The sequence below is a fragment of the Mustela putorius genome, unplaced genomic scaffold, assembly GCF_011764305.1.
Source record: "Mustela putorius furo isolate JIRA1106 unplaced genomic scaffold, ASM1176430v1.1 tig00000129_pilon_pilon_pilon, whole genome shotgun sequence".
Lineage (NCBI taxonomy): Eukaryota > Metazoa > Chordata > Mammalia > Carnivora > Mustelidae > Mustela > Mustela putorius.
The window spans coordinates 17,735,655-17,762,368 of NW_025421290.1; the positions used below are offsets into that span (position 1 = coordinate 17,735,655).

The following is a 26,714-nucleotide window of genomic DNA, read 5'->3' on the forward strand; positions in this document are numbered from 1 at the left end:
CAGAAGATGGGAAGACCACGTGGAGAGCCAGGAGAGATAGAGGTGATTTGACTGACAGGTCTGCAAGCTTTGGGTCACTGGTCCACACCAGCCGCAGATGCCCTGGGGCTTGGAGGGATAGCTGGAGGTTAGAAAAGCAAGTGGAATGTGGAGGAACTAGCCCTGGAACCCTTCCTAGGGTGAGGGAGCTACTGGAACTCTCTATAGGTCAGAGAGGCTGGCAGGTGGCATAGTTTGTGCTCCCCCTCCACCTTGGTGATGCAGATGGGAGCAGGGTTCCAGATGCTGTGAGCACTGGGTGCCTGGCCCATACCAGCCTCAGATGCCCTGGGGCATGAAGGAACCATCACCGTGTAAAGGAGCTAGGTCTAGAATCTTGATGGGACATGAGGGAACAGGTGGAGCTGTCACTGAGTGGAGGGGCTGGGGGCACCAGGGTTTACATTCCCCTTCCATCTTGATGGTGAGGATAGGACAGGGGTCAGGCACCATGGCCAGCCTGTCACACCAGCAAACCTGGCCCACACTAGCCTCAGATACTCTGTGCACAGAAAAGCCACGGTTTAAAAGAGGAGCTAAGATAAAAGAGCCAGCCCTAGAACTCTGAAAGACAGCAGGGGGAGCTGCTAGAACTCTCTCCACGTTGAAGGGGCTGGTGAGCACCATAGTTACATTCTCCAACCACCTTGATAATATGGATGAGGACCACACTAGTGTACAAGTTCAAGGCACCATAGCCAGCCTGCCACCTCAGTGAGCCCCAGATCCCTGGCCCACACCAAACACAGCTTTCACACAAAGGTAGCCCCAGCATGGCACACACTGGGACACCTCTGGTCCAGCAACTGCTAGAGCTCTAGCCTTCATATGAAGGTAATACAGGCATAAAGCACCTAGAAAATTCCAGGCTCACACCACTTCAGCCCCAGAGAGCTTACTAGGGTACTCCCAATGCAGAGCACTCTGGGACCTCCTAGCTAATGCCTATTTCAGCTCTAGCTGTCTTGCCATGGTACCCCCTGCAGGGAACAACCTGGGAACTCCCAACCCATGCTCACCTCACCTCCAGCTGCCCTACCAGGACACCTCCTGCATGGGGCACTCTGGGACTCCTACGCCCGCACTCCACCTCAGCTCCAGCCACCCCACCATGGGGCCTCCTGTACAGAGCATCCTGGAACAACCCTGGCCCATGCCAGCCTCTATTCTAATCACCCCAACAGGGCACCCTCTGCACTGAATACACCAGGACATCCCAGCTTTCATCCACTTCTGCTTCAGCTTACCTCCCAGGGTAGCCCTGTGCAGCACCCCAGAATCCCCTGGTCTAGGCCCCACCTTGGCTCTAGCTGTTCTGCCAGGGTTCCCTCTGCACAGGGATACCTAAGATGTCCTGTTTGTACCCACTTCAGTTTCAGCTATCCTGCCAGGGGGACTTTTGCACAGAGAACCCAGGATCCTACCAGCCTGTGCCCACTTAAGCTTTAACTGTCCTGCCGGGGCGATCTGCATGAAGAGCTCCAGGACCCACTTGTTTGCACTCAATTCATCTTCAGCCATTCTGCTGGTACACTGTGTGCACAGAATCCTGGGACCACCCAGGTTCATACTCACTTCGGCTCCAGCCATCCTACCAGGGTAGCCTTAGCACAGAGGGCACTGGGAACCTCAGCCCATGCCAGACACAGCTCCAGCCAGCCAGCCAAAGTCACCAGGCACACACAGCATACACAGGAGATGACATTACACAAGACCATTCCTTCAAGTTTAGGAGAAGTTGTCCTCCATAATTCATAGAAACAGACAGTCCGGCAAAATGGGGAGACAGAGGAATATCCCCTGAATGAGTGAGCAAGATAAAACACCAGAAAAAGAACTAAATGAAATGGAGATAAGCACTATACCTGATAGAGAGTTTAAAGTAATGATCATAAAGATGCTCACCAGGTCAGAAAGAAGAGTAGACTCAGTGAGAACTTCAACAAAGAGAAAATATAGAAGAGAACCAATCAGAATTGAAGAGTACAATAACTGAAATGAAAACTACACTAGAGTGAATCAACAGTAGATTAGAGGATGCAGAAGAATGTACCAGTAATCTGGAAGACATGGTAATAGAAAGAACCCTAGCTGAATAGCAAAAAGAAAAAAGAAAATTTTTAAAAAAGGATAGGTAAGGGATCTCTTGGACAACATCAAGCAAACAATATGCATTATAGGGGTTCCAGAAGGAGAAGTGAGAAAGGGAAAGAAAAGTTATTTGAAGCAATAGCATCTGAGGGATGCCTGGATGGCTCAGTTGGTTGAGCATCCGCCTTTTGGTTAGGTCAGGATCCTAGGGTCCTGGGATTGAGCCCTGCATTGGACTCCCTGCTTAGTGGGGAGCCTGCTTCTCTCTCTCCCTCTGCAGCTCCTCCTGCTTATGCTTGCTCACACACATTCTCTCTGCCAAATAATTAAGTAAAATCTTAAAAAAAAAAAAAGGGGAATAATAAGAATTCCCTAACCTGGGGAAGGAAACAGACTTGAAGCATGGAGAGCTCCAAACAAGATGAAATCAAGGAGGCCCAAATCACCAACACATAATAATTAAATGTCAAAGATTAATGATAAAGAGAGAATTTTAAAAGCAGCATGAGGGAAGCAATTAGTTACATGCAAGGGAAATCCAATGAGTCTCTCAGCTGATTTTTCAGCAGAAACTTTGCAAGCTGGAAAGATGAGGCAACGAACTGAAAGGAAAACACCTACAACCCAAAGTAGTCTGCCTAGCAAGGTTATCCTTCAGAATTGAAGGAGAAGTAAAGAGTTTCCCAAACAAATGATAGTTAATCGAGTTCATCACCACCAAACCAGTGATACAAGAAATGTTAAAGGGAGGGGTGCCTGGGTGACTCAGTGGGTTAAAGATTCTGCCTTTGGCTTGGGTCATGACCCCAGAGTCCTGAGATCAAGCCTCACATTGGGCTCTCTGTTCAGTGGGGAGCCTGTCTCCCACCTCCCCACCCCCCGCCCCACCGCCTGCCTCTCTGCCTACTTGTGAGCTCTCTCTGTCAAATAAATAAATAATATCTTAAAAAAAAAAAAAAGAAATGTTAAAGGGACTTGTTTAAGTGAAAAAGAAAAGGCCATAATTAGAAGTAAGAAAAATGTGATATAAAATATATCACAGGGGCGCCTGGGTGGCTCAGTGGGTTGAGCCTCTGCCTTTGGCTCGGGTCATGATCTCAGGGTCCTGGGATCGAGCCCCACATTGGCCTCTCTACTCTGCAGGGAGCCTGCTTCCCCCTCTCTCTCTGCCTGCCTCTCTGCCTACTTGTGATCTCTGTCAAATAAATAAATAATCTTAAATATATATATATATATCAATCACAGCATATACATAAGACATGAAGGAGAGAGTTTAAAAAAAAGTTACTTTAGAATATGTTCAAACTTAAATCAACTTAGTATAAGCTGCTATTTATTTAGGGTCCTACATATAAACCTCAAAGTAACCCCAAACCCCAAACCCATGATAGATACACAAAAAATAGAGAGAAAATATTCAGGCATAATACTACAGAAAGTCATCAGTCACAAGGAACGATAATGTGAGAAGATAGAGAGAATAACTACAAAAATAACCAGAAAACAATTAACAAAATGAAAATAAGTAGATATCTATCAGTAATTACTTTAAATGTAAATGTTCTAAACTGCTCTAAACAAAAGATAAGTGTGGCAGAACAGATTTAAAACACACACACACACACACGAGCCATCTATATATGGCTATAAGAAACTCAGGTCAGAGCTAAATAGCCTGAAAGTGAAAGTGAAAGGATGGAGAAAGATACACCATGCAGATAGAAATGAAAAAAAAAAAAAAGGCAAATCCAGAATAGCAATATTTATAACAAACAAAACAAACTTTAAAACAAAGACTGTAACAAGAGACAAAGAAGAGCATTACATAATGATAAAGGAGTCAGTTCAACAGAAGTATATAAAAACTGTAAATATCTAGGCACCCAAAATTGGAATATTTAAATACATAAAGCAAATATTAACAGACATAAAGGGAGAAACTGACAGTAATACTATAATAGTAGGGGACTTTAACACACGAGTTATATCAGTGGATAGATTATCCAAGCAGAAAAATCAATAGGGAAACAGTGTCATTGAATGATATATTAGATCAGATGGACTTAACAGACATATCAAAAACATTCCATCCAAAACAATGGAATACACATTCTTTTCAAGTGTCCATGGAACATTCTCCAGGACAGATCACACATCATGCTTTGAAACAAGTCTCAATAAATTTAAGAAGCCTGAAATCATATTATGCATCTTTTCTGACCACAATAGTGTGAAATGTTCCATGCTCATGGATTGGAAGAGCAAATATTGTTAAAATCTCTAAGCTACCTAGAGAAATCTATACATTCAATACAATCCCTATCCAAATACCATCAACTTTTTTCACAGAGTTGAAACAAATAATCCTAAAATATGTATGGAACCAGAAAAGACCCCAAATAGCCAAAGGAATGTTGAAAAAAAAAAAAAAGCTGGTGGCATCGTAATTCCAGACTTCAAGCTCTATTATAAAGTTGTAATCATCAAGACAGTACAGTACTGGCATGAAAACAGACACATAGATTAATGGAACAGAATAAAGAACCCAGTGGGGCACCTGGGTGGCTCAGTGGGTTGAAGCCTCTGCCTTCAGCTCAGGTCATGATCCCAGGGTCCTGGGATCGAGCCCCACATCGGGCTCTCTGCTCAGCAGGGAGCCTGCTTCCCCCCGCCTCTCTGCCTACTTGTGATCTCTGTCAAATAAATAAATAAAATCTTAAAAAAAAAAAAAAAGAATAAAGTACCCAGAAATGGCTTCTCAACTCTATGGTCAACAAATCTTCAACTAAGTAGGAAAGAATATCCAAGGGGGAAAAAGGACAGTCTCTTCAACAAATGGTGTTGGGAAAATTGGACAGCCACATACAGAAGAATTAAAGTAGACCATTTCCTTACACCACACATGAAAATAGACTCAAAATGGATAAAAGACCTCAATGTGAGACAGGAATCCATCAAAATCCTAGAGGAGAACACAGGCAGCAACCTCACTGACCTTGGCTGCTGCAACTTCTTGCTAGACACTTCTCCAAAGGCAAGGGAAACAAAGGTAAAAATGAACTACTGGGACTTCATCAAGATCAAAAGCTTTTGCACAGCAAAGGAAACAGTTAACAAAACCAAAAGACAACAGATGGATTGGGGGATGATATTTGCAGATGACATGTCAGATAAAAGGCTAGTTTCTAAAATCTAGAAAGAACTTATCAAACTCAACACCCAAAGAACAAATAATCCAGTCAGGAAATGGGCAGAAGGCATGAACAGACATTTCTCCAAAGAAGACATCATGAAAAAATGCTCAATATCACTTGGCATTAGGGAAATACAAATCATAAACCACAATGAGATACCACCTCACACCATTCAGAATGGCTAAAATTAATAACTCAGGAAACAATGAATGTTGGCAAGGATGCAGAGAAAGGGAAACCCTCTTACATGGCTGGTGGGAATGCAAACTGATACAGTCACTCTGAAAAACAATATAGGTAGAAGGCAAAAATAGAGCTACCCTATGACCCAGCAATTGCACTACTGGGTATTTACCCTAAAGATACAAATGTAGTGATCCAAAGGGACACCTGCACCCCAATGTTTATAGCTGCAATGTCCACAATAGCCAAACTCTGAAAAGACCCCAGGTGTCCACTGACAGATGAATGGATAAAGAAGATGTGGTATACATACAATGGAGTAATACCCAGCCATCAAAAATGAAATCTTGCCATTTTTAATGACATGGATGGAACTAGAGGGCATTAGGTGAAGCAAAAGAGTCAATCAGAGAAAGATAATTATATGATCTCACTCATATGTGGAATGTAAGAAATAAAACAAAGGATCATAGGGGAAGAGAGGAAAAAATAAAACAAAATGAAATCAGAGAGGGAGACAAACCATAAGAGACTCTTAATCTCAGCAAACAAACTGAGGGTTGCTGGAAGGGAGGGGGGTAAGGGGTGTGGTAACTGGGTGATAGACATTAAGGAGGAGCACTGGGTATTATATAAGACTAAGGAATCATTGACCTCTACCTAGTAAACTAGTAATATACTATATTTACTAGTAATATATTTATTAATTAACTAGTAATAATTTATTAATAAAACTAGTCATTAATCAATAATTAATAAATTATCAATCAACTAGTCATATATTATATTTATTTATTAATATATTAATTAATTGAATTTAAAAATTAAATATTAAACAGGGGTGCCTGGGTGGCTCAGAAGGTTAAGTGTCTGCCTTCATTAGGTAATGATCCCAAGGCCCTGGGATTGAGTCCCGCATCGGCCTCCCTGCTCAGCAGAGCCTGCTTCTTCCTCTCCTTCTGCTACTCTCCCTGTTTTTGTTCTCTCTCTCTCTGTCAAAAAAATAAATAAAATCTCTTTAAAAAATGTAAAAATAGGGCGCCTGGGTGGCTCAGTGGGTTGGGCCGCTGCCTTCGGCTCAGGTCATGATCTCAGGGTCCTGGGATCGAGTCCCGCATCGGGCTCTCTGCTCAGCAGGGAGCCTGCTTCCCTCTCTGCCTGCCTCTCCGACTACTTGTGATTTCTCTCTGTCAAATAAATAAATAAAATCTTAAAAAAAAAAAATTTAAAAATAAATTTAAATTAAAAAATAAAATAAGGGGCGCCTGGGTGGCTCAGTGGGTTAAGCCGCTGCCTTTGGCTCAGGTCATGATCTCAGGGTCCTGGGATCGAGTCCTGCATCGGGCTCTCTGCTTAGCGGGGAGTCTGCTTCCTCCTCTCTCTCTCTGCCTGCCTCTCTGCCTACTTGTAATCTCTCTGTCAAATAAATAAATAAAATCTTTAATAAATAAATAAATAAATTAAATAAAATAAAATTGGGCAAAGGATTTGAGTAGATATTTCTATTTCTACAAAGAAGATACACAAATGGCCAATAAGCAGATGAAAAAATGCTCAACTCTTTAATCTTTTGGAAATAGAAAATAAAGTCACAGTGAGACGCAAATTCATACTATATTCTAGTGGTAGAATAGCTATCATAAAGATGAACGGTAACAAGTGTTGTTGAGGATGTGGAGCAATTGGAATGCTCAGACATTGCTGGTGGGAATGTAAAATGGTGCAGCTACCTTGTAAAATAGTCTGGAAATTCCTCAAAAGTAAATTAGAGTTACTTCATGACCCAGCTTTCTACTTCCAAAGCATATCCTTAAGAGAAATGAAGTATACAGTCACATAAAAACTCACACAAGAATCATCACAGCAGCATCATTCATAAAGCCCCTCCAAAAAGGGGAAACAACCCAATGTCCATTAACTAATGAATGGATAAGGAAATTGTGGTATATTCATTCATTCAACAGAATATTATTTTCAGCCATAAAAAGGAGTGGAGTATACAGATTTATGGTTCAACATAGGCTAATCTTAAAAATATTGCACTACGTGAAATAAGGGAGACACAGAGGCCATATACTGTATGATGGCATTCATGTGAAATGCCCAGAAAAGGCAACTCAGAGAGAAAGAATGTAGATGAGTGGTTGTCAGAGACTGGACAGAGTGATACAGAGTAATTGCTAATGGATCTGGGGTTTCTTTAGAGGGTGATGAAATGTTCTGGAATTGAGTAGTGGTAATGACTGCACAACCTTGTGAATACACTAAAAACTACCAAATTGTGTACTTTAAAGAGGTGAATTTTTTCTTTTCTTTTTTAATGAAATACAACTGATTAAAAGGGTGAATTTTAATCATATGTGAATTATATTTCAATAAAAATGTCTTTTTACACATAGTAATTTTGAGTCAGGTATTAAAGGAAATCTTACTAAATTTAATTTCCATGATCAATCAGGAATATAGAGTTTATATATTCTTTTCAAGCTTATGACAAATGACGTGTTTGAAAAAAAAAACTAGAAAATTTCCTACCTTAGATGGTTTTCTAGTTCTATAATTCTTTCAGTTAGATCCCAGTTGCCTCTTTCAAGATTCTGAATATTGGTGTTTTTCAAAGATTTAATTCTGGTTAGAGAAGCAATAAGTTCCTCTAGATCCTTGATATCATCTTTCAGGGACATTATCTGGAAAGACTGTTGCACATTATTTTCTTTATAACTTTCTAGCACATTCTTCATCTCTTGCAATGATGTTTCTTTTATGAAGAGCTTGTTTTGAAGATTTCTTAGCTAATGAGAAAGGGAAAATCATAATTTTGGTTTTAGAAAATTCATTATTTTAAATCATTATGGGTATTTAATTTATACATCTTTTTTTTTTAAGATTTTTTTCTTAATTTATTTGACAGACAGAGATCACAAGCAGGCACAGAGGCAGGCAGAGAGAGAGAGAGGAGGAAGCAGGCTCCCCTCTGAGCAGAGAGCCCAATACGGGGCTCGATCCCAGGACCCTGAGACCATGACCCAAGCCAAAGGCAGAGGCCTTAACCACTGAGCAACCTAGGTGCCACTATATGTCATTTTTTTAAAAGACTTACTCATTTATTTTACAGAGATAGAGTGAGCAAGTGGGGCTGCAAAGGGAGAAGGAGAGAGATAATCCTGAGTGCAGAGCCGGACTCAGTACTCGATCCCTGGTCCCTGAGAGATCATGACATGAGCCAAAATCAAGCGTCCGCCACTCAGTTGATTAAGCCACCCAGGTGTCCTTATTATACATTACTATACAATAAAATGAAGATTCTCAAATTTCCTAACAGCATATTCCAATGTTACATATTTTAAAAATTATTTCAGGGGGTGCCTGTTTGGCTCAGTTGGGTGCAACTCTTGATCTCAGGGTCATGAGTTTGAGTCCCATGTTGATTGTAGAGATTACTTAAATACATAAACTTATAAAAAAAAATAAAATAAAAACCAAAGCAGTGTAATTTAAAAAATCATATCAAAATGACACATACGGTTTGGAATAAGTTATTTCATTCTCATCAACATTAAAGTTGTTCAAATCTTGTTATAAGAGTAAATTATACCAATAATGAAGTCTATAATTCCTAGCAGAAAAGAAATACTTAATGCTTTGGTCATAGATGTTTGCTTTATGCTGGTTGTGATGAGAAATGGATTCCGAGGCCTTTCTTCTAAAAGAGATTCCACTTGTTTCCTGGCCTTGTCCTTCGTGATCAGAGAAATGGGTGGATAGGAGAGTGAAGAGAAAGACTATATTTTAAAGGCAAACAAAGGAAAGAAAAGATCCTAAAGTTATGAAGAGTGATGACCTGTGAGAGGGGAAGCAAGAGTAGAGAGCCACAAGCTGCTAGCTGAAAAAGACCGGGGACATCTGGGTGGCTCAGTCAGTTAAGTGGCTAAGTCTGGCTCAGGTCATGGTCCCAGGGTCCTCAGATCAAGCCCTGCATCAGGCTCCCTGCTCTGTGGGGAGCCTGCTTCTCCCTTGGCCATTCCTCTTGTTTATGCTCTCTGGCTCTTTCTATCTCTCTGTCAAATAAATAAATAAAAACTTTATTATTTATTTATTTGACAGAGAGTGAGATCACAAGTAGACAGAGAGGCAGGCAGAGAGAGAGGGGGAAGTAGGCTCCCTGCTGAACAGAGAGCCTGATGTGGGGCTCAATCCCAGGACCCTGGGATCATGACCCGAGCCAAAGGCAGAGATTTTAACCCACTGAGCCACCCAGGCATCCCCAGAGTGTGTTTTAAAACCTATTTATTTATTTATTTATTTATTTATTTATTTTTAGTTCTATTTATTTATTTGACAGACAGAGGTCACAAGTAGGCAGAGAGGCAGGCAGAGAGAGAGGAGGAAGCAGGCTCCCTGCTGAGCAGAGAGCCTGATACAGGGCTTGATCCCAGCACCCTGGGATCATGACCTGAGCCGAGGGCAGAGGCTTAACCCACTGAGCCACCCAGGCGTCCCCAGAGTGTGTTTTAAAACCAATTTATTTGCTTACTACAATGGGCTAAGTATTCTATGAAAAATCCATTTAAAAAAAAATCCATTTAGAAAAGACTTTAATAATAAGATCAAATGTTTTAAAAATGGAAAGTTCAAAATTCATTTATATCTCTGTAAAAACATATTAATTAGATTAGAGTCATTTCTTGATTAACCCTTTTTTAAAAATCCTCCCCTCAAGTTACTAGGTCTGTTCATTTTACCTCTGTCTCTCATATCTACCCCTTTCTTTCCAGGCCTGCTGCCTTGCTGCCTTGTCTTGTGTTAGGGCCCCATTGTCTATCTCAGGCACTGTTTGATACAAGACCTCCGACTTGATCTTCCTGCTTCCCATCTATCATCTCTCTAAGCCATTCTTTATTTGACCAACCAGCCTTCAGTATCTTCTATGTTCCAGGCACGTGCCAGGAGAAAATTAAGAACTCTCGAAAATTTATCAGCTCATCAGGGAGATCAATTTTAAAACAAATAATTAGAATATACCTTAACAGGTACAATAATAGTGGTATGAGCAGAATGTTCTAAGAATACAGGCAAAAGATATCTATTCTATCCTTAGTTGTCACTTCAGATCATATAATATCACTCTTCTTTTAAAGGTCATATGATAATTTATGTTTAGCTTTTTATGTAGAAAACACCTTTGAAATGATAACACTTTAGAATGAAGGCAAGATTAGTGGTTACCACAGGTTGACAGTAGGAAGGAAGTGGGTATGGATATGAAATGGCAACAGGAAAGATCTTTGTGGTGTTCAAACTGTTCAGTATCTTGACTGTTTAGAACTTTATACACACAAACACACGAATACAAGTTAAACTGGGGAAATCTCAATAAGATTGGTGGACTGGTAGATGTGTTGCCTCAATTTCAATATTGAGGTTGTTATATTTTGCAAAATTGTGGAATAAACTCAATAAAGTTTATAAAGGATCTCTCTGTATTATTTTTTTTTTTTTTTTTTAAAGATTTTATTTATTTATTTGACAGAGATCACAAGGAGGCAGAGAGGCAGGCAGAGGGGGCCGGGGGATGCAGGCTCCCCACCCAGCAGAGAGCCTGATGTGGGGCTCGATCCCTGGGATCATGACCTGAGCCAAAGGCAGAGGCTTTAACCCACTAAGCCACCCCAGTGCCCCTTTCTGTATTATTTCTTAAAACTGCATGTGCGGGGCACCTGGGTTGCTCAGTCGTTAAGCATCTGCCTTTGGCTCAGGTCATGATCCCAGGGTCCTGGGATAGAGCCCCACATCAGACTCCCTGCTCAGCAGGAAGCCTGCTTCACCCTCTCCCACTCCCCCTGCTTGTGTTCCCTCTCTTGCTATCACTCTCTGTCAAATAAATAAATAAAAATCTTTTTAAAAAAAACCTGCATGTGCTTCTTCAATTATCTTAATAAAAATTGCAAGTAAAACTAATAATAATTGGTTCTGATATATTTTTCTTTAGCAGCAAAATTGGTATTGCCTCCATTCTCCCCATCCAGAGATGGCTGCATCTACTAGGTTTCTACTATTTGCCTTATTACTACACTAAAGAAAGAAAAAAAAAAAAAAACTTATCCGCATAAACACAGTCACATTGCTCTCACAAATGAAAAATTTCCATGAAAAAATCACACTAAAAATACTGGCAAAATGCTTTAAATGTATTTTAAGTTTAACACACAGGCCTTATTATATATATTATGAGTAACATTTTTTTACAAGTTGTTTAACTCCTATTTATTCCTATAGCAGCCTACCCAGCACTATGCAAGACTTTTAGTTCAATGTCATAGTGCCTAAACTAGACAACACAATCACCAACTGAACACTTTAATATTTACTATGTCTATATCTGGCTTTTCTTAAATATAGTCCCTCTTGTTCCTGTTTCTCCATTATTGGGCAAAACACAGGATAATTATTTTTGTATGTCCAACAAAGAAGTAAAGTTGATTATAACAAAAAATTTTAGATTCATACAGTGAGCAGAAAAACTGCCTTATCAAGATAATTGTGTTCCTGTGGATTGAATAATAGGCTATTGGAAAAGAGAAAAATAACTTATGCTGAAGGTATTCTGTTGAAATTACTAGATTCTTTTATTTATATATACCATCGAAAACGAAGTCAAAATGAGACCTCATAGAGCCGTTCATATTTCTGCTTTGATAAATGGGTTAAAAACATTTATAGTTACCAAATGATTTATGTACATGTAGAGAAATACTTTTTAAAAGTACTTTGAGGGCACCTGGGTGGCTCAGTCCATTTAGAGTCTGCCTTTGGCTCAGGTCATGATCTCCAGGTCCTGGATGAGGCCCGGCATCTGGCTCCCTGCTGAGCAGGGAATCTGCTTCTCCTCCTCCGTCTGCCTCTCCCCCTTGCTCATGCTCTCTCTCTCTCAAATAAATAAATAAAATCTTTAAAAAAATAAACAGTACTTCAAAATTCTTAAAATTAGTTTACATTTAGACAAGGTTTAAAACTTGTGATCTTTTTTGACCATTTGGTTTAAAACACATCTTTATGAATTAAGCATAGACCAAAAAGCCTTAATCTAATCCGAATCTGAATGATCAAAAATCCCAAACTTAGTAAATATTAGTAGGAAGTTATACTGTGGACAAGAGCATTGATGCAACCCATACTGAAACTGCTTTAGTTTTCAGGTATTGGCATTACATTTTTCTAGGGGGAAAAAAAGACAAATTAAGAAATATTTCCAGTGTTATAAAATGGATTGACTTATATAAACCCCATTTAAATTTAAGTTCATTCATCTCTATGCTAAAGGAAGGAAAATATTAGAATAAATAAAACTGAAAGAAATATGTTTTTATCTACATATATATAGACACAGAGACTAGATGGCCATTTATAAGCCAAAAAAAGAGGTCTCAGAAGAAACCAGCCTTCTCACCACACACACACACACACACACACACACACACACAGTCATTATGTGAGGTGATGGAAGTATTAATTAACATTATTGTGGTCATTATTTAGCAAAGTATATGTATATCAAAACACCACATTGTACGTCTCAAACTTAATGTTATATGGCAATTATATGGCAATAAATCTGGGAGGAAGAGGAAGAGGAGGAGGAGAAGCAGCAGGCAGAGGGAGAAGCAGGCTTCCCACCAAGCAAAGAGCTGGATGTGGGGATCCATCCCAGGACCCCAGGATCATAACCTGAGTGGAAGGTAGACGCTTAAAGGACTGAGCCTCCCACACTCACGTTTCATCAAGTATTATATAAGACTAGTGGATATTTGACATTTGGTGCTATGTGTTTTTTTTTTTTTTTAAGATTTTATTTCTTCATTTGACGGACAGAGATCACAAGTAGGCAGAGAGGCAGGCAGAGAGAATGGGAAGCAGGCTCTCCGCCTAGCAGAGAGCCTGACGCAGGGCTCAATCCCAGGACCCCGGAATCATGATCTGAGCTGAAGGCAGAGGCTTTAACCCATTGAGCCACCCAGGTGCCCCAGTGCTATGTTTTAAATAGGAAATCAACCTTTCCACTAAAAAATTCTTAAAACATAAAATTTCTTATTTTTACATAAATTTTGAGCATCCTCAACACTATTTTAACAATACAGCATTTAGCAGTCACCTCAAAAGCACTTAAATACATATGATTTATCTCAAGAGAATTTATCTAGCAAAAGACAGACTTGGGTCTAAATTAGTGCTTCTCCATGATAAGGCAGTTCAATATTGAGAAAAAAGCAAAACTGGGTTAAGATAATACTTTGAGCCCTTATCAGAATGTTTCTCTTCCTACTTTTGCAGAGGACATAATTTCCCTTGGCATTTTATTTTCAGATAATCCATATACCTCAGCTAAAAGATTCTTGTTTTTCACCAACAAACCAGTAAGGTCAGGATGGACTGGGTCAGCTGCCCTTTTGTTGTACATCACTGGGTTCTTAGTCGGAACCACAACAGGTGGATCAAAACAAGCCTACAAAGAGAAATACAAATTAATTAACTAAACATGTATCCTACTGATGAAAACCAACAATGTTGTAACCCACACAAACTCAAATAAGCAGCTTTAAACAAAATACAACTTTAAAATATTTATTTTGAGTTGCTATGGTAACCAATGCAATCGGTCTCAGGAAGATAACAAGTAACATGTTGACCTAAAAGACTACTTTGTTTTTTTTAAAAATTGCTACCTGATAATTTATAACACCTTAAATAAAGCACATCTAAATAAATATAATTTCTAAGAGTATAGGAATCAAAAAAACACAAATAAGATATCTGGGGAAATTTTAACTCACATCCAATAAAAACTTTATAAGAAACATGAAATATCAGAAGGCCACTGATGAAAGATATACCAGTATTTGTTTTACTTTTGGTTACAAATCAATTCCTGTGCATTATATTATTATACAAATCAATTTCTTAAAATCTGACTTTAGTAAATCAATAATTTTGTGTTCCTTCCATATCTATATTGAAGGTAAAGATTAGGGTATATTTACCTATAATACAGTATCTCCTCGTATTGTCAAAAGGGTATGCAAAATGTAATTGTTAACATTTTTGTTAAGTAACTTTTGTTAAGAACAAAGTATGCAAAGTATAATTGTTAACACTTTTGTTAAGTAACTTTTGTTAAAAACAAAGTTTGCATGATTCAAATAAAACCAAGAAAAATGTATTAACATAAATCTCTTAAAAGTGTATAAATGTATCACATGGTGCTTAATGTACTGAAGGAACAAAATGTCTTTTTTTTTAAGTTATCGGGTTTTAGAATTTTATGCTTACCAAGATAATAAGAAATAGAACTGCACAAGAAAATACGAAATAATTATGTTTAACTATTTAAAGAAATAAAAGAGGGTGCCTGGCTAGCTTAGTAGGTGGAGAGTGCAACTCTTGATCTTGACATTGTGAGTTCAAGCCTCAGGTTGGGTATAGAGATTACTTGAAAATAAAATTCTTGGGGTGCCTGGGTGGATCAGTTGGGTAAGCATCCAACTCAATCCTGGCTCAAGTCATGATCTCAGAGTCATGAGATGGAGCCCTGTGTTGGGCTCTTATGGAACATGGAGCCTACATAAGATTCTTTCTCTCCCTCTCCTTCTGCCGTTCACTCCCCCAGCTTGCACATACTCTCTCTCTCTCTCAAAATAATAATAATAATAATATGAAATAAAAATACAATTTAAAAAATCCTTAATAAAATTTTTTTAAAAAAGAGAATTTTGAAAATATAAATAAGTCACAAGACCACAAAGAATAAACATGTTGGAAAAAACTGAGCAAGATTCCAGAAAGGAAAAGTATAATAATTTTAATTCAAAAATTGAATGGACACATTAAAAAGCAGATTAGACCTAGCTGAAGAACAAATGGATTTTTTTTTAATTTCATTTATTTATTTGACAGAGAGAGGAACAAATGAATTTTTTTTTAATTTATTTATTTGACAGAGAGAGGCACAGCTGGAGAGGGAACACAAGCAGGGGAAGTAGAAGAGGGAGAAGCAGGCTTCCCGCCTAGCAGGGAGCCCAATGTGGGGCTCGATCCCAGAATCCTGGGATGATGACCTGAGCCAAAGGCAGACACTTAATGACTGAGCCACTCAGGCACCCATGAATGAATGGATTTATATGAAGGAATTATCAAGAGGACAGCATATAGGAAAAAATAAGTGGTAAATATAAGAGAGAGTTTGAAGACACAGAGAACAACATGAGGTGGTCTATCATATGTCTATATGGAGTCCGAGAAATTTATAACTTAGAGAATGGGCAGAGTCAATATTAGAAGACATAATGCCTGAGAATTTTACAGAATTGTTGAAAGATATCAACAAATCTCAAGAAGAGTAAAAGAATTCCTTACCTATACACTCATAATGAAATTGCAGAATAGCAAAGAATTATCTAAAAAGCAGATAATAGAAAGGACAGATGGTTACAAAGAAATAGCTGTTGGGCTGGTGAGTGGCTTCTTAATAACAAAGAAGCTAGAAAACAGCAAAATGATAGCTGTAATACACGAAGAAAAATATATCATCTTTCATTGATTCTGAGACACAAGTTTTCTCATCTCTGCAGTTGGGATGCAACTTTTTTTTTTTTAATTAAGATTTATTTATTTATTTGAGAGAGAGGAAAAGGGGTTAGGGGCAGAGGGAGAGAAAGAATCTCAAGCAGAGTCCTTGTTAAGCATGGAACCCAACACAGGGCTCAATCTCACGACCCCTGAGATCATGACCTGAGCCAGTATCACAAGTCAGATGCTTAACCAACTGAATCACTCAGGTTTCCTTAAGTGGGATGCATCTTAAAGTTGGTATCTCTTCATACTATGGATAAGTTAGCTGGCAAGGTTTTTTTTTTTTTAATATTTTATTTATTTATTTATTTGACAGAGATCACAAGTAGGCAGAGAGGCAGGCAGAGAGAGGGGGGCCATCAGGATCCCTGCTGAGCAGAGAGCCTGATGCAGGGCTTGATCCCAGGACCCTGAGATCATGACCTGAGCTGAAGGCAGAGGCTTTAACCCACTGAGCCACCCAGGCACCCCATATATTTTATAATAGTGCATAAAATAGTAGTGTTTCTTCAAGGATCTATTATAACTGGCAGTTAGAATTTTATTCTGAATGATATTATGTTTTAATATGGGATAGCATAAAGACATTTTGGCAAACAAAAACTGAATTTACCATATGCCCTCATTTAAGAAAATTATAAAGGATAGATTTCACATAGAAAATTAACTCACAAAGTCTGAAATACAAGCAAGAATAATGGACAAGAAATAATAGTAAAAATGTGGGTATATTTAAACAAGTCTTAATTTTTAAAAATCTGATTTATGTTTGAAAATAAAGAATAGAACCAATACAAGACAAAAAAAATGCATTCAAAGGGGAAAAATAATTTAAAGTACTATAAAATCTTCCAATTTCTCAGGAGTAACATAAAAATTTCAGTTAGCTTTGTTAATTATACATGTTGAAACAGCTAATATAATTACTAAAACAGTAGTCATATAGCATATAATTTCTAAAATAGTAGAGAAGGAAAAAATGGAATGAAAAATCAATACAAACAACAAAATAAAAATATAACCAGGGGCGCCTGGGTGGCTCAGTGGGTTAAAGCCTCTGCCTTCGGCTCAGGTCATGATCCCAGGGTCCTGGGATCGAACCCCGCATCAGGCTCTCTGCTCAGCGGGGAGCCTGCTTCCTCCTCTCTCTGACTCCCTCTCTGCCTACTTGTAATCTCTGTCTGTCAAATAAATAAATAAAATTTTTTTAAAAAATAAAAATTAAAATTAAAAAAATAAAAATATAACCATTTTTTGGCATGATAAGAGGAAGGAAAAGGAAACAGAAAAATAATGAGACAATAGAATATGCATAATGTAATGACAGAGATCTATCCAAATAGTAATATCAATAAATGTAAATGGACTAAACTTTCCAGTTAAAAGCAAAGATTATCAACATTATTTAAAAAGCAAACAACTGAAAACTCACATATCAGATAAGAGTTTAATAGAAAAATAACTTGTGGTATATTCATACAAAAAATACTACACAATGTTGAAAATTATTATTAATCACATACATCAACACAAATCTCACAAAGCAAAAGAAGTAACAAAAGAATAAAAGCAGTATAATTCTATTCAAGTAGCCTTTCAAAAATGGATAAAAATAATTTTAATTAGGGATACAAATATGGGTATTAAACTAGGAAGAAAAACAAGGAATGATTAACACAAAATCCAAAATATCTACTATTTAAGTGTCCAACTCTTGATCTCAGCTCAGGTCTTGATCTCAAGGCCATGAGTTCAAGGCATTGGGCTCCAACATTTTATTTAAAACAAATTTTAAATAAAAATAAAAATAAAATATCTACTGTTTTGAATTGTAGGTGCAGCAAAGGGATTCAGTTAGGAAGAGACACACAGGGAGTCTGTCTCAGGTGCTGCAACTTTCTATGAAACTAGGAGGCAGGTTCATAGGTATTTTTCTTATTATCTAATCTGTGTGTATACATTTTATAATTTTCTAAGTGTGACATAATTTAAAAAAATAAATTCATACGCAAAGCACATACTTATGAAAGATGAATATATAGTCAAACACACATCAAACATATCAGATTGAAAGGAGTTAGAAATGGAGATGGGGGAAAAAAAGAAGAGCAACCTTGTACAGAAAGACGGTAATGTACCATGAACTAACATGACTGACTTGACAGCATACCTGAGATCTAACACAGGGGTACATTGATTAAACAGTGCTAGGTGTATTATTTAGTACATTGCAATATCACTACAACTTTTTTTTATTTTTTAGTTTTATTTTCTTTAAAGATTTTATTTATTTATCTGATAGAGAGCAAGATCACAAGTAGGCAAGAGGCAGGCAGAGAGAGAGGGGGAAGCAGGCTCCCCGCTAAGCAGAGAGCCTGATGCAGTGCTTGATCCCAGGACCCTGAGATCATGACCTGAGCCAAAGGCAGAGGCTTAACCCTGGGCCCCCAGGTGCCCCTCACTACAACTTTTTTAAATAATTGTATTTAATAATATTTCTTTTTATTTCCTCTTAATACTTCAGTGCATATTTAGCTTTCACCATTCTGTAAGAAAGGCATGTACAGAAAATATCCATTATTTTTTGCAATATCATTAAGATTTTTTTTTTTAAAGATTTTATTTGTCAGAGAGAGAGAGTGAGCACAGGCAGACAGAATGGCAGGCAGAGGCAGAGGGAGAAGCAGGTTCCCTGCTGAGCAAGGAGCCAGATGTGGGACTCGAGTGACGCTGGGATCATGACCTGAGCCAAAGGCAGCCACTTAACCAGCTGAGCCACCCAGGCATCCCATTAAGATTTTAAAACACCAGGGTGCCTGGGTGGCTCAGTGGGTTAAACTGAGTCCTGCATTGGGCTCTCTGCTCAGCGGGGAGCCTGCTTCCTCCTCTCTCTCTCTGCTTGCCTCTCCGCCTACTTGTGATCTCTCTCTGTCAAATAAATAAATAAAATCTTTAAAAAAAAAAGATTTAAAACACCAATAATAAAAGTATTAGCTATTACATCCAATTAGGCTTTTAATTTATAAAAATAAGAAATAGTCACCCTGTAATTTATTTTTTGTAGCTAGCTCTTTCAAATACAGCTTGAAAATGTTTTTATTTCATATTTAGAAGATATGGACAAGGAGGCATGCTATATAAGAATACTCACTGCAGCTTATTTATATAAGAAAAAATGTATAAATTGTAATATATTAATCTGTAATGAAATTCTATGCAGCAGTTCATATGCACAAAGTTAAGTGAATCAAAAGTATAACTTTCAAAAACGTAAGACTGAATGTAAATAGCATAGCAGAAAGTCTAGAATACCATTTATGTAATTTTTTAAATGTCCAAAACAGAAGTATCCACATATATATAAGAACATAAAGGTTATGTACTTAGTTCAGAATAGTTATCTCTGAAAAGGAAAAAAAGGTTTGGGGGTGTGGTCCAAGATGGTCAAATAACACTTCGTAGAAGTTTATCATAGCAGCTGCCTTAACACCTCCATCTCTTACAGCCTCAGTCCCTGGGTGCACTCACCCCCTTTTCAGTCTAGTAACCAAGATGCCTAATGCTCAACAACAGGGACTCCAGGGTCTGCCCCAGTGCTAGGAATGGCAAAGATTCTTACCGGTTAATGTCTGATCCTACTTGTTAAATTTTTTATATTATCCATCCCCAAAACTGGGGATGTGATCAAAAGTTACAAAACAGTCTTTAATGTTATCAGTGGGGTTTTATCCCTCTCCTTTTTTAAGATTTTATTTTTAAGTAATTTCTACACCCAATATGGGGCTGGAACTCATGACCGTGAGATCAAGAGTCACATGCCCTACCAACCCGGCCAGCTAGATGCCTTTCCGTTTGAGTGGTTTACAACTGGAAAGGGCCTGACATGCTGGAGATAAAAGAAGCATGAAACAGATGTAGTAATGGTGACCCAAGGTGCTTCCGAGGAGAGTCTGTATAGAGCATCCAGGAACTGATGCTGGGGTATGCCAGCACCAATAGCAATGTCTTCAGGAAGGTTCCACTTGAGATCCTCACAGCTTAACCAGACTTCAGAAGGAGGTGCCTGCTGAACCTGTTGCTTGGAGACAAGGCAGATCTAGTTTCTAAAGATAGTATCAAACCACTGTTTAAATTGTAACTGGTTGAAACAGCCTGCTAATGTACATATATGCACTCATATCATACTTAGATGCTATTTATTAATCCTATTTATTCACACCTGACTCGCAAATATCTTTCATTTTCAATTTCTCTAACTATCAGGAACCCTAACTATATCTCTTGAGATTCAGCCAAAAGATAAGTCTAACATGAGTAAATAATGTAGCATCCGATAGCTCATAGTGTTCTTTCTGCTCTGAGGAATGCAAAATGTAACTTTATATTATAATTTTTATATATTCAGTTTCCCAAGAACTTCAGTACTGCCTTAAATCCATATTCCTTACCCAGTTCAATTTCATACATTATCTTTCTCTTCTAAAGTAAAAGAAAAAGAGGAAAGTCATCTTCCATGTGTTTATTAGGTAACAGAAAAAACACACACACAAAAAACTGAGATTTCTTTTTAAAGATCAGGGGATATATCAAGGAGGGGAATGAGAAAGCAGATTTAGAAACTGGGGACTAGAAGGACTACATGTAAGTAGAGAGTATGTGTTTCCTTTGCTAGTTAGTATCTTCCAGAAAATTGAATTTTCTCAGAATACAGGAATTTTCAGAGGAAAAAAAATTAAGACGGTGAGATTTGAATAACATGGAACAGAAAGCATGAAGGCCTGATTTTACTCATTAACCCTGAAATACATTTTGGAATTCCTGTATTATTTCCTTTTACTGATATTAAAGGCAATTATTAAAGAACAAATATCTCTGGGGAGCCCCACTGGCTCAGTCACTAGAACATATGACTCTTAATCTCGGGGTTGTGAGTTTGAGCCCCACGCTGGGTGTGGAGATTACTTAAAAATAAAATCTTCATAAATAAATAAATAAACAGAGTATAAATATCTCTAATGAGACTTTAATCTTTTCCTCATTTTCATTATTTAATACCTAAAAGTCATTACTGCATTAATCCCTTTTCTAAGAACAAAGAAGAGAATAAAGAAAACAACTTAAGTTTTGGTAAATGAAAAGGGACAACAAACTGCTCCTCAGTACTGGAATGAGAATGATAGCAGAGATAAAAGACTTCTTAAGAATTCTATTTACTTTTATTTCCTTCATATTTTATGAATCTTATGCTCTATTAAAAGCAAATTTAGTTAATGAGTTTCACTCATATCATCTCTAAAAAAATAGGCTATTATGTGGGACAAACTCTATCTCTAGAAGCACAAACATATAAATCCTTCAATATCAGTTCAAACACCACCTCATTCCTTAATTTCTGCAAGGTGAGGGTAATTATGCTCTTTCTTTAACTCTTGTAGGGTATGATCTATATTTCAAGTGTTATCTCATTCAATATTATATTATGTAAAAATCTTATCTCTTCTACTACATTAAAGGTACCTGAGAGCAGGATCTATGCCTGGTTTATTTATTTATTTTGTTTGTTTGTTTTATTTTATTTTATTTTTTTCAGTATTCCAAAATTCATTGTCTATGCATCACACCCAGTGCTCCATGCAATACGTGCCCTCCATAATACCCACCACCAGGCTCACCCCCCCCTTTACCCCTCCTGGTTTATTTCTATCATCCCAGAGTAGACACAAAAATAACACATTAAACAACTAAAGGACTCAATAGGAAATGAAAAACCTTAATACAAAGTTAACTTCTATGGATAATACAGTTAACAAAGTTAACTTCTATGGATAATAGTACTGTTTTCCCAAATTAACTTTATATAATAAAAATGTATTAGGAGACTAAGTAAATAAAACACAGCAATATGACACAATTATTCTGTGGTTATAGGTTTGCATATGACTATTCTATGTTTTCTGTGTGCTCATAAGATTTATCGATACCTCAAATTAAAAAGGTATAGTATGCTATACTTCACTATGCTTTAGAAAGTGAAAACCATAAATTTTTACCATATCAGGCACAAGAGAAAATTCCAAATCAAAGTTCACTTCCCAGAAGAAACCTGAACTGTCCTGTAGGAGTGGTTGCCTTGCACAATTTGTCAGTAGAATGTTTGCACATCAAAGAAGCTGTTTCTAGGTAAACGCATCACAGAGGTCCTAGGAAGAAAAAGTCCTCCCAAAGTGATACAGGAAGGCCTATGGTTATTTCCCTAATGAATGAAGTGAAAACGTGAAGTGGTTTTCATCCAGCATTAGTAAACTTAAGAACTCTTAAGAAAGTGATCCCACTGAAAGAAACCCTTCCAGTAAATGTGAAATTTGGGGTCTTTCCTTTGTGAATTTCTTGAAATAGTTTAAATTTTTTGTCTCCAGTACCTACACCTCTTAAAGGGAGAAGTACTTTGAGAGGAGCAAATGATTGGCTCAATCTGCTATTCCTAAAGCAAAAGATGATTTGTCTGAAACACTGATATTCTAATTCTTGGAAAATACTTTTACTCTAGAGAAAGTGTGTCCCTTTATGTATTCTTGATACCAGAATCCTTAGGATTATACTTCATATATATAATCTAGTGGTCCTCAACTCTGCCTGAACATTAAGTGTCTCAAAGGAAGCTTTAAAAAATACTGATACCCTGATTCCACCCCAAGTTCTGACTGGAAATTGGTCTACACTGGAGGCTACGCATAATCTTTTCTTTTTAAATCTACACAGGTAATTTTAATGTGACTTTAGGGTTAAGGATGACTGTTCCACTATCTTCATTTATATATATTTTTAAAGATTTTATTTATTTATTTATCTTTAAGAGAGAGAGAGAGAGAGGGAGCACAAGCAGGGGGAGCAGGCAGAGGGAGAAGCAGCTCCCTGCTGAGCAAGGAGCCTGATATGGGGCTTGATCCCAGGACTCTGGGATCATGACCTGAGCGAAAGGCAGACACTTAACTGAATGAGACACCCAGGTGTCCCCATCCACTATCTTCATTTATATAAATGATAAGAACAAGGCAGTAAGAAGTGATATTCATTGGAATGAGAGTAATAGTTAATAACTAAATTAAAAAAATGTTCTTTTTTCCCCTAAAAAAGATTCTAAAATTTATATCCCTGAGCAGCAGGAGTGTAAGAATGAACAAGACGGGAAATGTATTACAAAGCTTACAATCTGGTGGAAAAAGCGAACACATATATAAATAAAATCATTTTACAAAGTGGTAAGTGTTGTGAATAAAATAAGCTAGTATCACAGTTATCAGGTAAATAAGCAGGCAACCTTTGATAGTATAGTCAAAGAAAACCTCCTTTACATGTATTAACATAAATTAAACCATATTGTACATTTTACTGGATAACCTGCTTTTATCACTTAACAATGTATGAAAACTATCCTACACATCTATACACATCTATTACCTATCTACCCCTCCTTTAACAACTGTATCCATCTTGATGGAGATTTTTTTAACTATTGTAACCAACACTTTGAGGAACACTTTGGTACATATATCTTTGTTTAAAAGCATAAATATCACTCTAGGATAAATTCCTAAAAGTGGAATTAGAAGGTCAAAAAAAGCATGTATTTGGGATACCTGGGTCTCGGTTGGTTAAGTATCTTACTCTTGATCTCAGCTTATGTCCTGATCTCAGGGTGATGAGTTCAATCCCCACATTGGGCTCCATGCTGGGTGTGGAGCCTACTTAAAAAAAGAAAAAGAAAAAAAGAATACATTTAAGCTTCTGATAGATATTATCAAATTACCCTCAATAAGTTTGTAAAAAATGGAGATCCTGCAAAAAGGATATACTTTTTATTCAAGCAACTGCCAATAAGATCATTTGAATAAAAATATTCTGAAAAAAATATTCTTTCTTTCTCTTCTTGGTGAAATGATTGATTCTCAGTCTTTACCTGATTTGACCAATCTGCAATATATTTTAATTACCCCTTTTCCCATGAAACACTTTTTTTTTTTTAAAGATTTTATTTATTTATTTGACAGAGAGAGATCACAGTAGACAGAGAGTCAGGCAGAGAGAGAGAGAGGGAAGCAGGCTCCCTGCTGAGCAGAGAGCCCGACGTGGGACTCGATCCCAGGACCCCGAGATCATGACCTGAGCTGAAGGCAGCGGCCCAATCCACCGAGCCACCCAGGCGCCCTGAAACACTTTTTTTAACCTGTCTTTTAAAGCTGTATGCCTTTGCAGATCTCCCCATAACACACTGGACTCTGGTTTTTAATCTGCCCCCCAGTTTTCTCCTCATCCTTGAATTCTGAACACTGAAGTGCCCCAGAAATCAGTTTTTGGTCCTCTCTCTACCTACACCCATACCCTTCATGGGCTCTTACCTAATCTTGTAGACTTAAATATGTTTCCATTTGGATGTCTGAGGGGCAGGAAACATCTAAAAAACATCTAAAACTGGGTGATGAAAACATCTAAAACTGAATTAAACCTCAAAACCTGCTCCTGCCACAGTGTTATTTCAACTCAATAAATGACAACTCCAGGTCAAATACTTTCTCTCATTGTCTTACATCCCAACTTCCTCTTTTCACTTAAGTTTCTGCTCAAGTCAGAATTCCCAGAGTAGCCTTTCTTATCACATTTCTCAAACAGTACTCTCCTGCCTCTTACCGTCATTACCCATCATGTCTCAACATCTAAAATTATGTGTTTATTTAATTGATCATTGCTTCACTTACCAGAATATTAGCCGGGGGCAGAAAGTTGGTTGTTTTGCTATGGCATCTCTAGCACCTTGAGCAGTAATTTTGTTGTTAGCACAGCAGCCACTCAGTAACTATTTGCTCAATGAGTGAATGAATTATACAAATCATACGAAGGCATTATTACTATTGAAAACCAGGCTGTTGAGCTGGCAAGGCAATATATTTAGACAAAGGAAGGTGAATTTCCATGATGACGAGTGATGTTGAGCATTTTTTCATGTGTCTGTTGGTCATTTGGATGTCTTCTTTGGAGAATGTCTGTTCATGTCTTCTGCCCATTTCCTTTTTTTCTTTTAAAGATTTTATTTATTCATTTGAGAGAGAGAGTGAGAGAGAGCATGAGAGAGGAGAAGGTCAAAGGAAGAAGCAGATTCCCCATCGAGCTGGGAGCCCAATGCGGGACTTGATCCTGCTACTCCAGGATTATGACTTGAGCCGAAGGCAGATGCTTAACCAACTGAGCCACCCAGGTGCCCTCTTCTGCCCATTTCTTGATTGGATTATATGTTCTTTGGGTGTTGAGTTTGATAAGTTCTTTCTAGATTTTAGAAACTAGCCCTTTATCTGGTATGTCATCTGCAAATATCTTCTCCCATTCTATCTGTTGTCTTTTGGTTTTGTTGACTATTTCCTTTGCTGCACAAAAGCTTTTAATCTTGATGAAGTCCCAGTAGTTCATTTTTACCTTTGTTTCCCTTGCCTTTCTGGGAGTGTCTAGCAAGAAGTTGGAGCAGCCAAGGTCAGTGAGGTTGCTGCCTGTGTTCTCCTCTAGGATTTTGATGGATTCCTGTCTCAAATTGAGGTCCTTTATCCATTTTGAGTCTATTTTTGTGTGTGGTGTCAGGAAATGGCCCAGTTTCATCTTCTGCATGTAGCTGTCCAATTTCCCAACACCATTTGTTGAAGAGGCTGTCTTTTTTTTCCATTGGATATTCTTTCCTATTTTATTGAAGATTAGTTGATTAAGTTGTGTTTCTAGTATGTCCACTTGTGCAAATTACCAGAAAAAAAACTCACCAAAAATTCTTTAATTCTACTATGGTGGTGGTTGTACAAGTCTATAAATATAGTAAAAATCATTCAGTTGTACATTTAAATTAGGTGAATTTTATGGCATATAAGTTATCTCAGTAAAACTGTTAATAAACAAAAAAGAGATTCTCTAATTTCACACATAAAGCTACTAAATATCCTCAGAATTTAAAATAAGGCAAAAGCACCTACCAAAAGTTTCCCCAACCTCCCAAAAAAGAATGAAGTTGAAAAGATGAGCTCTTCCATTAGTGAAACATGGCACCCCAAAAAATGGTTTATAAAAGAAACTATATTTGGTCAAATCCAAAGTGACCTGAACAAAATCGCTCTCAAAGAGATATAGGCACCCTCAATTTACAGTAGCCAATATATGTAAACAACCTGTACCATGGAAGGAAGAATAGATAGAGACTGTGATACACAATCCTACCCACATATATATAGATTATTCAACTATAAAAAAGGAAATCCTGCCTTTTAGGATAATATGGACCTCGAGGTCACATGCTAAGTGAAATGAGAGAAAGATAAATACCAGAATAAACCTACATGTGGAATTTTAAAAAGCCCACTTCATATACATAGAATAGAATGGTGATTGCCAGGGAGTAAGGATGTTAGTTAAAGGGTATAAACTTCCAGGTATAAGATGAATAAATTCTGGGGATCTAATGTTCAGCATGGTGACTATAACAATAGTTAAGAGAGCAGATCTTAGGGGCACCTCGATAGCTCAGTGGGTTAAAGCCTCTGCCTTCCACTCAGGTCA

General features: G+C 37.7%; 1 protein-coding gene across 3 annotated transcripts in view; it reads right to left on the bottom strand.

Annotated features, from left to right (window-relative positions):
* The window catches only part of LOC101676235 (coiled-coil domain-containing protein 170), a 46,026-nt gene that overhangs the window by 17,712 nt on the left and 1,600 nt on the right, over positions 1-26,714 (bottom strand). Inside the window, exons 1-3 of one of the 3 annotated variants that reach the window (XM_045070371.1) lie at positions 23,768-23,825; positions 13,882-14,007; positions 8,043-8,299 (exon numbers count right to left, since the gene is read on the bottom strand). In XM_045070371.1, the coding sequence (XP_044926306.1) occupies positions 8,043-8,299; positions 13,882-13,962 (338 nt within the window). In that variant the 5' untranslated portion in view covers positions 13,963-14,007; positions 23,768-23,825. Of the gene's footprint in view, positions 1-8,042; positions 8,300-13,881; positions 14,008-22,180; positions 22,927-23,767; positions 23,826-26,714 lie in introns of those variants that run through there. The other 2 variants (XM_004738915.3, XM_045070378.1) reach the window with 2 other exon arrangements.